General features: G+C 41.0%; 1 protein-coding gene across 2 annotated transcripts; it reads right to left on the bottom strand.

Annotated features, from left to right (window-relative positions):
• Positions 1–449: 449 nt before the first annotated feature.
• LOC135718005 (uncharacterized) lies at positions 450–2,252 on the bottom strand. 2 transcript variants are annotated; one of them, XM_065240316.2, is made up of 4 exons: positions 2,063–2,252; positions 1,653–1,746; positions 1,446–1,533; positions 450–1,316 (listed from the first exon to the last, which is right to left on the bottom strand). In XM_065240316.2, the coding sequence occupies exons 1-4, from the start codon at positions 2,121–2,123 to the stop codon at positions 666–668; spliced, it is 894 nt and encodes a 297-aa protein (XP_065096388.2). In that variant the 5' UTR covers positions 2,124–2,252; the 3' UTR covers positions 450–665. The 2 variants fall into 2 exon arrangements, with proteins under 2 accessions (XP_065096388.2, XP_073667595.1); XM_073811494.1 differs by lacking the exon at positions 1,653–1,746.
• Positions 2,253–15,339: the final 13,087 nt, after the last annotated feature.

Below are 15,339 nucleotides of genomic sequence, written 5' to 3'. Positions count from 1 at the left end.
ATCAGTTGGTTGTCCCAAAAGTGGTAGTTGCCTGTACAATGCTGCATAACATCTGCCTTGGAGTTGGAGATATTGTGGATGAGCTGATGGAGCCTACCAGACCATCACATCATGTGGCAGAAAGTAGAGGATCAGCCACAAGAGATCAGCTTGCAGCCTTGGTTTCAGCTCCTGTGCAAAGACACATTGCCCTGCAACACCATGACTATGACTAAGGGATGAGAATTATATTTACCTGTTTGAATTTACTTGTTTGAATAGCTTAAAAAAAGGTTTGAATATAGTTGGTTAATTTCTAATTCTGATAAATTCTGTTATTTAGTTCTCATAAACATCTTTTAGATAATATTAAATGTTGTTATGTTTTAATATAGAAGATTGGATGAATGAATGAATCTGTGAACCAATACATTTTTTATTTAATGTTAATTATTTGACATACTCTATCTTTATGTGAATTAATGTTATGCAGTTATATTTTAAACATGTCAGTAGATTTTCATAAACAAATATAAATGAACAGCTACATACAGTTCCCCATAAATAAATGAATGAATAAACATTTGTGCGTCTGTTTGTGTAAAAACCTCAATAAAAATCACATACAACGTAAACAAAATGTAAAAACAGATATAGAAAGAGAACAATGCCTTAAAGACAAGGACTTATTTTTTCAAAAAAGACTCAAAGAGAGTTAAAAACCTCTCATTAAAGTCAGTAAATTGTTTCTCTCGTTCCTCCTCCTTGGCAGATTCCTCCCGGAGGAAATCTAAAATTTCAGTTGCCACACGTTTTTTTCGCCTGGTAGGAGGAATGCTGGATCTGATGGATGGGCCAGCGACTGAAGTCATGGGAGAAGGACCAGCGACCGAAGTCATAGGAGAAAGGCTAGCGACCGAGGCCACAGGAGAAGGGCCAGCGACCGAGGCCACAGGAGAAGGGCCAGCGACCGAGGCCACAGGAGAAGGGCCAGCGACCGAGGCCACAGGAGAAGGGCCAGCGACCGAGGCCACAGGAGAAGGGCCAGCGACCGAGGCCACAGGAGAAGGGCCAGCGACCGAGGCCACAGGAGAAGGGCCAGTTAGTGAGGCCATAGGAGAAGGGCCAGTTAGTGAGGCCATAGGAGGTGGGCTGGTGAAAAAAGTGGGTGAACTGATGGTCAGGTCCTCATTTGAAAGTAGGGATGACATTATTATTGGTGGTGTTATGGATGCCTTCTGACCAATCGCCTCATCCATGGCATTATACCATGGCCACGAGGTTGCCGTTTCCTCTCCGTTTTCTCTTCCTGACCCAGTTGGTGGGTACTTCAATTCCTAGAATGAATGCATGTGTTTATAGTTATTTTTAATTAGTGTATATTATATATTAAAACACAGATTAAAAGAACTATTATATTGTACTCCGCATAGTTGGACGCACAAGCTAATATTATAATGTCTTACCTTGTACTTTTTTTTCATGTTCTCCCACTTCCTAGATGCCTGCTGGACAGATACCTTGCCCTCTAGTCCCATCTTTTGAATCACTGTTCTGTAACATATGGAAATGAGTACATTTATATGTAAACATGTCATAGTAGAAATGAAGAAAGGCACACATAAGTAGTTTTATATTCTATAATTATCAATAGCACTTATTATGTAACCTACTCCCATCCATATTTTGCTGCATTTCTCTTCCCTGTAAAGAGATGCTCGTGTCGGCTCCTTAATTGGATAAACTCCACAGTTTGTTCTTTAGACCCTAAGCACACAAACACACAAACACACACACACACACACACACACACACACACACACACACACACACACACACACACACACACACACACACACACGCGCGCACACACACACACACACACACACACACACACACACACACACACGTATCTAAGCACTATTTTACAACTACCTAAAATAAAATCAATTAACTTCACAAACTAGCTTAGCTGGCTGCATTCACTGAGGTAAATTATAATCATAAAAAGTATGTCATATTCATAACAATAACCGTTAAAAAAACCGATTTGTATAACAAAGACGAAATAAATAATACTTACACACATACGTAAACTCCTCCATAGTTCTTCTGACTGACCGTTCTGACTGCGATGACGTCATGCGCGCAAAGACAGTTGGGTGATTATCGCTCTCCACTTCCTGTTAAGTGATGTATCGATGTTCCCTGATTCCCTATGCCGTGCGCAGTGCCCTTCGAACTGAACATGTTCGCTCACTTCGGATTGGAATCTCACTTAAGATGGCGGAATACCCTGCGAAGTCCACTTCTCAGTCCACTTACGGTCGAATGGAACGCACCTAAAGCCTTATATCTCCGCTTCAGAACATCATAGAGACACGGGGGTTTGACCGTTTTACTTGTGGCTTGAAGGTTGATCATTATGGGATGCCAATTTTCTCCCTAGCAACCAAACTTAGTACCCTAGCAACGGAATAAACAAAGCCTTATATCTCCGCTTCAGAACATCATAGAGACACGGGGGTTGGACCGTTTTACTTGTGGCTTGAAGGTTGATCATTATGGGATGCCAATTTTCTCCCTAGCAACCAAACTTAGTACCCTAGCAACGGAATAAACAAAGCCTTATATCTCCGCTTCAGAACATCATAGAGACACGGGGGTTGGACCGTTTTACTTGTGGCTTGAAGGTTGATCATTATGGGATGCCAATTTTCTCCCTAGCAACCAAACTTAGTACCCTAGCAACGGAATAAACAAAGCCTTATATCTCCGCTTCAGAACATCATAGAGACACGGGGGTTGGACCGTTTTACTTGTGGCTTGAAGGTTGATCATTATGGGATGCCAATTTTCTCCCTAGCAACCAAACTTAGTACCCTAGCAACGGAATAAACAAAGCCTTATATCTCCGCTTCAGAACATCATAGAGACACGGGGGTTTGACCGTTTTACTTGTGGCTTGAAGGTTGATCATTATGGGATGCCAATTTTCTCCCTAGCAACCAAACTTAGTACCCTAGCAACGGAATAAACAAAGCCTTATATCTCCGCTTCAGAACATCATAGAGACACGGGGGTTGGACCGTTTTACTTGTGGCTTGAAGGTTGATCTTTATGGGATGCCAATTTTCTCCCTAGCAACCAAACTTAGTACCCTAGCAACGGAATAAACAAAGACTTATATCTCCGCTTCAGAACATCATAGAGACACGGGGGTTGGACCGTTTTACTTGTGGCTTGAAGGTTGATCATTATGGGATGCCAATTTTCTCCCTAGCAACCAAACTTAGTACCCTAGCAACGGAATAAACAAAGCCTTATATCTCCGCTTCAGAACATCATAGAGACATGGGGTTTGGACCGTTTTACTTGTGGCTTGAAGGTTGATCATTATGGGATGCCAATTTTCTCCCTAGCAACCAAACTTAGTACCCTAGCAACGGAATAAACAAAGCCTTTTATCTCCGCTTCAGAACATCTTAGAGACACAGGGGTTTGACCGCTTTACTTGTGGCTTGAAGGTTGATCATTATGGGATGCCAATTTTCTGCCTAGCAACCAAACTTAGTACCCTAGCAACGGAATAAACAAAGCCTTATATCTCCGCTTCAGAACATCATAGAGACACGGGGGTTGGACCGTTTTACTTGTGGCTTGAAGGTTGATCATTATGGGATGCCATTTTTCTCCCTAGCAACCAAACTTAGTACCCTAGCAACGGAATAAACAAAGCCTTATTTCTCCGCTTCAGAACATCTTAGAGACACGGGGGTTGGACCGTTTTACTTGTGGCTTGAAGGTTGATTATTATGGGATGCCAATTTCCTCCCTAGCAACCAAACTTAGTACCCTAGCAACGGAATAAACAAAGCCTTATATCTCAGCATCAGAACATTGTAGAGACACGGGGGTTGGACCGTTTTACTTGTGGCTTGAAGGTTGATCATTATGGGATGCCAATTTTCTCCATAGCAACCGAACTTAGTACCCTAGCAACGGAATAAACAAAGCCTTATATCTCCGCTTCAGAACATCATAGAGACATGGGGGTTGGACTGTTTTACTTGTGGCTTGAAGGTTGATCATTATGGGATGCCAATTTTCTCCCTAGCAACCAAACTTAGTACCCTAGCAACGGAATAAACAAAGCCTTTTATCTCTGCTTCAGAACATCTTAGAGACACGGGGGTTTGACCGTTTTACTTGTGGCTTGAAGGTTGATCATTATGGGATGCCAATTTTCTCCCTAGCAACCAAACTTAGTACCCTAGCAACGGAATAAACAAAGCCTTATATCTCCGCTTCAGAACATCATAGAGACACGGGGGTTGGACCGTTTTACTTGTGGCTTGAAGGTTGATCATTATGGGATGCCAATTGTCTCCCTAGCAACCAAACTTAGTACCCTAGCAACGGAATAAACAAAGCCTTATATCTCCGCTTCAGAACATCATAGAGACATGGGGGTTGGACCGTTTTACTTGTGGCTTGAAGGTTGATCATTATGGGATGCCAATTTTCTCCCTAGCAACCAAACTTAGTACCCTAGCAACGGAATAAACAAAGCCTTATATCTCCGCTTCAGAACATCATAGAGACACGGGGGTTGGACCGTTTTACTTGTGGCTTGAAGGTTGATCATTATGGGATGCCAATTTTCTCCCTAGCAACCAAACTTAGTACCCTAGCAACGGAATAAATGTTAGCTTCATTCTAGCTTCATGCTAATCATGTTAGCTTCATGCTAGCTTCATGCTAATCATGCTAGCATCATGCTAGCTTCATGCTAATCATGTTAGCTTCATGTTAGCTTCATGCTAATCATGTTAGCTTCATGCTAGCTTCATACTGATCATGCTAACATCATGCTACCTTCATGCTAATCATGCTAGCTTCATGCTAATCATGCTAACTTCATGCTAATCATGCTAACAGCCAGATAGCCTACTAAAATAAACTTCTGTCAAACCATTTTAAATGTTCAGGCTACGCTTTTTCAAGCCAACATAAAGTTTGTCCTCAAACTTTAATATCTAGTTATTATTATTCTTTTTCTGAGACTAAAATTTCTAACTCTAACTCGTCCTAGAGCTTTCAAGCTACAGCCATCAAACTTTGGACAGACCTTCGGTCTGATCTGACTCGAGTTGCTATATCTTTTCTAACTGATGGGACCTTCCGAATTCCTAAACGGGGCGCTGAAACACCCCAAAATTTCCATTGACTTAACATTGAGACAAACTTTGACGGGTCATAGCTGCGAGTGAGAAACTTGTAGAAACTTTTGGCTTACCACATTTAAGGAGGCTGACAGGCTGTGTAAGAGCATACCTCACAATGGGGTGTAAGCTGTACTGCTGGGGTGTAAGAGGCCCCCAAAATTTCCAATTGACTTATAATGGGGCAGGAAACATGCCCATAAAAGGGAATAAAAGCGTCCCAGATGGAATATCTTCACTTTAGAGTGTCTTAGAGACATGGGGGTGGGCTCATTTTACTCAAGCATCCAATCAGTCTCTTAGGATCACCCCAGAACTATTAAGCCACGCCCCTAGCAACAATTTTGGGTACCCTAGCAACATCTCCCATAGACTACCATTATAAAAAGCCCAGATGGATATCTTTGCACCAGAGTGTCATAGAGACATAGGGGTGGGCTCATTTTACTCAGGCATCCAATCAGTCTCTTAGGATTCTTATTGAGGTATTAAGCCACGCCCCTAGCAACAAAATATGAAGACCCTAGCAACATAATAAACAAAGCCTTATATCTCTGGATCTGAACATCGTAGAGACACAGGGGTTGGACCGTTTTACTTGTGGCTTGAAGTTTAATCATTATGGGATGGCAATTTTCTCCCTAGCAACCAAACTTAGTACCCTAGCAACGGAATAAACAAAGCCTTATATCTCCGCTTCAGAACATCATAGAGACACGGGGGTTGGACCGTTTTACTTGTGGCTTGAAGTGTGATCATTATGGGATGCCAATTTTCTTCCTAGCAACCAAACTTAGTACCCTAGCAACGGAATAAACAAAGCCTTATATCTCCGCATCAGAACATTGTAGAGACACGGGGGTTGGACCGTTTTACTTGTAGCTTGAAGGGTGATCATTATGGGATGCCAATTTTCTCCCTAGCAACCAAACTTAGTACCCTAGCAACGGAATAAACAAAGCCTTATATCTCCGCATCAGAACATTGTAGAGACACGGGGGTTGGACCGTTTTACTTGTGGCTTGAAGGGTGATCATTATGGGATTCCAATTTTCTCCCTAGCAACCAAACTTAGTACCCTAGCAACGCAATAAATGTTAGCTTCATGCTAGCTTCCTGCTAATCATGCTAGCTTCATGCTAGCTTCCTGCTAATCATGCTAGCTTCATGCTAATCATGCTAGCTTCATGCTAATCATGCTAACATCATGCTAGCTTCATGCTTATCATGCTAGCATCATGCTAGCTTCATGCTAATCATGCTAGCATCATGCTAGCTTCATGCTAATCATGCTAGCATCATGCTAGCTTCATGCTAATCATGCTACCATCATGCTAGCTTCATGCTAACTTCATGCTAATCATGCTAGCTTCATGCTAGCTTCATGCTAATCATGGTAGCATCATGCTAGCTTCATGTTAATCATGCTAACATCATGCTAGCTTCATGCTAATCATGCTAGCATCATGCTAGCTTCATGCTAACTTCATGCTAATCATGCTAGCTTCATGCTAGCTTCATGCTAATCATGCTAGCATCATGCTAGCTTCATGCTAATCATGTTAGCATCATGCTAGCTTCATGCTAATAATGCTAGCATCATGCTAGCTTCATGATAATCATGCTAGCATCATGTTAGCTTCATGCTAATCATGCTAACATCATGCTAGCTTCATGCTAATCATGCTAACATCATGCTAGCTTCATGCTAATCATGCTAGCATCATGCTAGCTTCATGCTAATCATGCTAGCATCATGCTAGCTTCATGCTAATCATGCTAGCATCATGCTAATCATGCTAGCATCATGCTAGCTTCATGCTAATCATGCTAGCTTCATGCTAATCATGCTAGCTTCATGTTAATCATGCTAGCATCAAGCTAGCTTCATGGTAATCATGCTAGCATCATGCTAGCTTCATGCTAATCATGCTAGCATCATGCTAGCTTCATGCAAATCATGCTAGCATCATGCTAGCTTCATGCTAATCATGCTAGCATCATGCTAGCTTCATGTTAATCATGCTAACTTCATGCTAATCATGCTAGCTTCATGCTAATCATGCTAGCTTCATGCTAATCATGCTAACTTCATGCTAGCTTCATGCTAATCATGCTAGCATCATGCTAGCTTCATGGTAAATCATGCTACCTTCATACTTAAACATACTAACAGCCAGATAGCCTACTAAACTAAACTTATGTCAAACCGTTTTAAACGTTCAGGCTACGCTTTCTCAAGCCAACATAAAGTTTGTCTTCAAACTTTACTATCTTTATTATTCTTTTTCTGAGACTAAAATTTCTAACTCTAACTTGTCCTAGAGCTTTCAAGCTACAGCCATCAAACTTTGGACAGACCTTCGGTCTGATCTGACTCGAGTTGCTATATCTTTTCTAACTGATGGGACCTTCCGAATTCCTAAACGGGGCGCTGAAACACCCCAAAATTTCCATTGACTTAACATTGAGACAAACTTTGACGGGTCATAGCTGCGAGTGAGAAACTTGTAGAAACTTTTGGCTTACCACATTTAAGGAGGCTGACAGGCTGTGTAAGAACATACCTCACAATGGGGTGTAAGCTGTACTGCTGGGGTGTAAGAGGCCCCCAAAATTTCCCATTGACTTATAATGGGGCAGGAAACATGCCCATAAAAGGGAATAAAAGCGTCCCAGATGGAATATCTTCACTTTAGAGTGTCTTAGAGACATGGGGGTGGGCTCATTTTACTCAAGCATCCAATCAGTCTCTTAGGATCACCCCAGAGCTATTAAGCCACGCCCCTAGCAACAATTTTGGGTACCCTAGCAACATCTCCCATAGACTACCATTATAAAAAGCCCAGATGGATATCTTTGCACCAGAGTGTCATAGAGACATAGGGGTGGGCTCATTTTACTCAGGCATCCAATCAGTCTCTTAGGATTCTTATTGAGGTATTAAGCCACGCCCCTAGCAACAAAATATGAAGACCCTAGCAACATAATAAACAAAGCCTTATATCTCTGGATCTGAACATCGTAGAGACACAGGGGTTGGACCGTTTTACTTGTGGCTTGAAGTTTAATCATTATGGGATGGCAATTTTCTCCCTAGCAACCAAACTTAGTACCCTAGCAACGGAATAAACAAAGCCTTATATCTCCGCTTCAGAACATCATAGAGACACGGGGGTTGGACCGTTTTACTTGTGGCTTGAAGTGTGATCATTATGGGATGCCAATTTTCTCCCTAGCAACCAAACTTAGTACCCTAGCAACGGAATAAACAAAGCCTTATATCTCCGCATCAGAACATTGTAGAGACACGGGGGTTGGACCGTTTTACTTGTGGCTTGAAGTGTGATCATTATGGGATGCCAATTTTCTCCCTAGCAACCAAACTTAGTACCCTAGCAACGGAATAAACAAAGCCTTATATCTCCGCATCAGAACATTGTAGAGACACGGGGGTTGGACCGTTTTACTTGTGGCTTGAAGTGTGATCATTATGGGATGCCAATTTTCTCCCTAGCAACCAAACTTAGTACCCTAGCAACGGAATAAACAAAGCCTTATATCTCCGCATCAGAACATTGTAGAGACACGGGGGTTGGACCGTTTTACTTGTGGCTTGAAGGGTGATCATTATGGGATTCCAATTTTCTCCCTAGCAACCAAACTTAGTACCCTAGCAACGCAATAAATGTTAGCTTCATGCTAGCTTCCTGCTAATCATGCTAGCTTCATGCTAGCTTCATGCTAATCATGCTAGCTTCATGCTAATCATGCTAGCTTCATGCTAATCATGCTAACTTCATGCTAGCTTCATGCTAATCATGCTAACTTCATGCTAGCTTCATGCTAATCATGCTAACTTCATGCTAGCTTCATGCTAATCATGCTAACATCATGCTAGCTTCATGCTAATCATGCTAGCATCATGCTAGCTTCATGCTAATCATGCTAGCATCATGCTAGCTTCATGCTAACTTCATGCTAATCATGCTAGCTTCATGCTAGCTTCATGGTAGCATCATGCTAGCTTCATGCTAATCATGCTAGCATCATGCTAGCTTCATGCTAATCATGCTAGCATCATGTTAGCTTCATGCTAATCATGCTAACATCATGCTAGCTTCATGCTAATCATGCTAACATCATGCTAGCTTCATGCTAATCATGCTAGCATCATGCTAGCTTCATGCTAATCATGCTAGCATCATGCTAGCTTCATGCTAATCATGCTAGCATCATGCTAGCTTCATGCTAATCATGCTAGCATCATGCTAGCTTCATGCTAATCATGCTAGCTTCATGCTAATCATGCTAGCTTCATGTTAATCATGCTAGCATCAAGCTAGCTTCATGGTAATCATGCTAGCATCATGCTAGCTTCATGCTAATCATGCTAGCATCATGCTAGCTTCATGCAAATCATGCTAGCATCATGCTAGCTTCATGCTAATCATGCTAGCATCATGCTAGCTTCATGTTAATCATGCTAACTTCATGCTAATCATGCTAGCTTCATGCTAATCATGCTAGCTTCATGCTAATCATGCTAACTTCATGCTAGCTTCATGCTAATCATGCTAGCATCATGCTAGCTTCATGGTAAATCATGCTACCTTCATACTTAAACATACTAACAGCCAGATAGCCTACTAAACTAAACTTATGTCAAACCGTTTTAAACGTTCAGGCTACGCTTTCTCAAGCCAACATAAAGTTTGTCTTCAAACTTTACTATCTTTATTATTCTTTTTCTGAGACTAAAATTTCTAACTCTAACTTGTCCTAGAGCTTTCAAGCTACAGCCATCAAACTTTGGACAGACCTTCGGTCTGATCTGACTCGAGTTGCTATATCTTTTCTAACTGATGGGACCTTCCGAATTCCTAAACGGGGCGCTGAAACACCCCAAAATTTCCATTGACTTAACATTGAGACAAACTTTGACGGGTCATAGCTGCGAGTGAGAAACTTGTAGAAACTTTTGGCTTACCACATTTAAGGAGGCTGACAGGCTGTGTAAGAACATACCTCACAATGGGGTGTAAGCTGTACTGCTGGGGTGTAAGAGGCCCCCAAAATTTCCCATTGACTTATAATGGGGCAGGAAACATGCCCATAAAAGGGAATAAAAGCGTCCCAGATGGAATATCTTCACTTTAGAGTGTCTTAGAGACATGGGGGTGGGCTCATTTTACTCAAGCATCCAATCAGTCTCTTAGGATCACCCCAGAGCTATTAAGCCACGCCCCTAGCAACAATTTTGGGTACCCTAGCAACATCTCCCATAGACTACCATTATAAAAAGCCCAGATGGATATCTTTGCACCAGAGTGTCATAGAGACATAGGGGTGGGCTCATTTTACTCAGGCATCCAATCAGTCTCTTAGGATTCTTATTGAGGTATTAAGCCACGCCCCTAGCAACAAAATATGAAGACCCTAGCAACATAATAAACAAAGCCTTATATCTCTGGATCTGAACATCGTAGAGACACAGGGGTTGGACCGTTTTACTTGTGGCTTGAAGTTTAATCATTATGGGATGGCAATTTTCTCCCTAGCAACCAAACTTAGTACCCTAGCAACGGAATAAACAAAGCCTTATATCTCCGCTTCAGAACATCATAGAGACACGGGGGTTGGACCGTTTTACTTGTGGCTTGAAGTGTGATCATTATGGGATGCCAATTTTCTCCCTAGCAACCAAACTTAGTACCCTAGCAACGGAATAAACAAAGCCTTATATCTCCGCATCAGAACATTGTAGAGACACGGGGGTTGGACCGTTTTACTTGTGGCTTGAAGTGTGATCATTATGGGATGCCAATTTTCTCCCTAGCAACCAAACTTAGTACCCTAGCAACGGAATAAACAAAGCCTTATATCTCCGCATCAGAACATTGTAGAGACACGGGGGTTGGACCGTTTTACTTGTGGCTTGAAGTGTGATCATTATGGGATGCCAATTTTCTCCCTAGCAACCAAACTTAGTACCCTAGCAACGGAATAAACAAAGCCTTATATCTCCGCATCAGAACATTGTAGAGACACGGGGGTTGGACCGTTTTACTTGTGGCTTGAAGGGTGATCATTATGGGATTCCAATTTTCTCCCTAGCAACCAAACTTAGTACCCTAGCAACGCAATAAATGTTAGCTTCATGCTAGCTTCCTGCTAATCATGCTAGCTTCATGCTAGCTTCATGCTAATCATGCTAGCTTCATGCTAATCATGCTAGCTTCATGCTAATCATGCTAACTTCATGCTAGCTTCATGCTAATCATGCTAACTTCATGCTAGCTTCATGCTAATCATGCTAACTTCATGCTAGCTTCATGCTAATCATGCTAACATCATGCTAGCTTCATGCTAATCATGCTAGCATCATGCTAGCTTCATGCTAATCATGCTAGCATCATGCTAGCTTCATGCTAACTTCATGCTAATCATGCTAGCTTCATGCTAGCTTCATGGTAGCATCATGCTAGCTTCATGCTAATCATGCTAACATCATGCTAGCTTCATGCTAATCATGCTAGCATCATGCTAGCTTCATGCTAATCATGCTAGCATCATGCTAGCTTCATGATAATCATGCTAGCATCATGCTAGCTTCATGCTAATCATGCTAGCATCATGCTAGCTTCATGCTAATCATGCTAGCTTCATGCTAATCATGCTAGCATCATGCTAGCTTCATGCTAATCATGCTAGCATCATGCTAGCTTCATGCTAATCATGCTAGCATCATGCTAGCTTCATGCTAATCATGCTAGCATCAAGCTAGCTTCATGCTAATCATGCTAGCATCATGCTAGCTTCATGCTAATCATGCTAGCATCATGCTAGCTTCATGCAAATCATGCTAGCATCATGCTAGCTTCATGCTAATCATGCTAGCATCATTCTAGCTTCATGTTAATCATGCTAACTTCATGCTAATCATGCTAGCTTCATGCTAATCATGCTAACTTCATGCTAATCATGCTAGCATCATGCTAGCTTCATGCTAATCATGCTAGCATCATGCTAGCTTCATGCTAATCATGCTAACATCATGCTAGCTTCATGGTAAATCATGCTACCTTCATACTTAAACATACTAACAGCCAGATAGCCTACTAAACTAAACTTATGTCAAACCGTTTTAAACGTTCAGGCTACGCTTTCTCAAGCCAACATAAAGTTTGTCTTCAAACTTTACTATCTAGTTTTAAATTGAAAGGCAATATTTTGCAATGGGTTAAGTTAAACCTTGAAAGGCTGAAAGCTCTCATCCTTTGACATTCAAGAAAGTGAATAAAAGCTGGCAAGAAACAGACAATGAAAAACTGTGTGTGACATCAAAGTGTTGGAGTTGCAAAGAGAGGAGTAACTCATAAACTGGACTGAGAACACATTCTATTTGAATGGGACTATACTTGAACTCAAGCAGTGAAGGGGGCACTGCATATGGTCAGAGACATTTACAAGGATGAAACACCAAAAAGACTGAGTGGAATCCAGAAAGACTCACAAAGACAATACTGTTTTTGGAGGCAAGAGAAACTGGACAATACTTCACTGGACACTGAACTTTTTCATCTTCATACGAGCCTTTGAGTGAAAAAGGGGAAAGAGTAAACAGCCGTTCAATGTTTAGTAAAGACCTTGTTACTATAGGGACACAGACAATCTTTATGAGAAAATCAGCTAGACAAATTTAAAGGCTGATCAAGAACTTTGTTGTTAGGTGTGACTACCTGTTCTGAAATCAAATCAGACTCCTATTAATATGACAGGAAGAAATGCATAATTGAATTTAGTATCTACAGAGGAAGTCAGAATTCCACTGATGGTACTGAGCTAAAAAGTAAATATATATGGCATAGAACAGCTATGGCAGAAAGGAAATTAAAATAGATAAAAGAAATAAATTGAAAATGAAAAAAGAACACCATAGAACACTATAAAAGGTAAACAAGAAAAGCTGTGAGAATAGAAAAATAACTGATTATTGTAACAAACTTTGTATTTAAGGAAATTGCCAGCCCAGACATCATATATGTGCATGAAGGTGTTCACATGGCAGATCTAATCACTGAGGGTGAGCCGCAGGATTGTATACCATTGACTGATATAAAAATTATTATTATTGTAATTAATTATAATTGTTATACCATTGACTGAAAAAGCAAATAAATTGAGAGATGGTTTGTTCGCGGTACCACTGACAACTACCCCACCGTTAATCACACTGTTTACAGATGGTTGTTGGTTCAGAGCAGCAGATGACACATTCAAGGCAGGCTTTGCTGTGGTTGAGCAAGTTGAAGGTGATTTTGTAACACGACTGAGTGGTAGATTGAAAGGTAAACGGTCAGCACAGAGAGCTGAAATGACAGCTGTTATCAAAGCCTTGCACTACACTGGTGAAGAGAGGGTGATTGTTTATAGTGAATCTGCATATGTGATTGGTGCAGTATATATGGAACTGCCATGGCAGATAGGTGGGTTTGAAACCAGGAAAGGCCGGCCTATAGTAAATGCTAGCAAAGCCTGACACATACTACAGGCTGTGAAGGTACCTAATGACGTGGCTGTTGTCAACTACCTAACACACCACTTATATCCCCAACCATGGTTTCCAAAGACAAAGTTAGATCTGACAAAATTGACAAAAACGGACTGGAATTGACATATAATTTCGGGCCTGCTTATCACCCCAATGTTAGAGCAAAGATGAAATAATGAACCTGACTTTGACATTACAACTTGACTTGACAAACTATGTGCACAGACAAAAATAACATGGCTTGACGCATTACCAATTGCATTAATGTCTATTCGCTCTTCTGTTAACAGGATTTCTGGTTTCACACCCTTTGAATTGCTTACAGGTCGACAGTTTCCAGGTCCAAGGCATGACGTGGTGCAGGATCCCATCCTGCCTATAACACATGACGTTTCATCTGACAAACTAACTGCTATGATTGAACATTTTTCCTGACAGGCTACCACACAACGAAATTGTGAGAACGACCCAGCTGTTAAAAATGATGATTGGGTTTCTAACAGACACAGGTGTGGACCTGAGGACTCAGGTCCAAGAGAGGGAAAGTGTTGAAAGTGAAAGTGAATCAGCTGGAATACAAAGAGGACAAACAGGAAGTGGTAACACATCAGGGGTAACACTCACACAACACCAACAACAAAGTCAACAAACACTCTGTAAAATTGTGCATAAAAAAGGTGACATTTTTTCTAGCCCAGCAACAGAACCCCTAGCACACTGTGTGAGTGCAGATTGTGCCTATGGAGCAGGTATAGCCGTACAATTCAAAGCGAAGTACGGTACACAAAAGGTTGTAAGACAGAACAAACACACAGGTGAATGTGCAGTTACCCACGAGGACGACGGCAGATTGATTTTTCATTTAATAACAAAACAAAATTGTACTGATTTACCAACATATGATAATTTTACCTACAGCCTCAGATGTATGAGAGAGTGGTGTGAGAAAGAAAACATAACAAGTGTATCCACTCCCCGGCTGGGGTGTGGCCTGGATAAATTGGATTTCCACAAAGTGCTGGAAATCCTGAAAGAAGTGTTTAGAGACCTGAATATCACAATTGCCATATATTCATTATAACCTAATTGACATTTTAATGCTTAAGAGTTTTAAGTTTTCTATAATTATTACATTTTACATTACTGTTGATTTTCTTAAAGTTTCGTATAATATTATAGTTTACGTTTCCTGTGTGGATTTGAGTCCACAAGAATGAAGTTGTACAGAACCTCGAGGAGCATGGAGAAGAAAATGTGTGACCTCTTTCAGAGGTCAAGAGAGGGAATTGTGGGATTTTTATGTTGTTTTATTAATCAGTATGTCATGTTATAATTGATATGTGCTATTATGCTTTCTGTGCTGAGATATGTGAGAGATTGTTTGTGTGAGTGGAAAAGCTGTTTCAGTTGGGGGTAGGAACAAACCCCTGAAGAGAAAACACACAGAACAGATGGTTTCAATAAACAAGTTGTTTGCTTTATAACTATGTTATATTTAGAGAAAGTGAAAATTAGTATGTTTAACTAATGAATGCATTTAACCAATTCATGAACAATGGAGTACTGTTGTGTTGTTGAATA

Source organism: Paramisgurnus dabryanus, chromosome 13, assembly GCF_030506205.2.
Source record: "Paramisgurnus dabryanus chromosome 13, PD_genome_1.1, whole genome shotgun sequence".
Lineage (NCBI taxonomy): Eukaryota > Metazoa > Chordata > Actinopteri > Cypriniformes > Cobitidae > Paramisgurnus > Paramisgurnus dabryanus.
The sequence above is the reverse complement of the archived record's forward strand: the minus strand, read 5'-3'. Positions and strand labels throughout refer to the sequence as shown.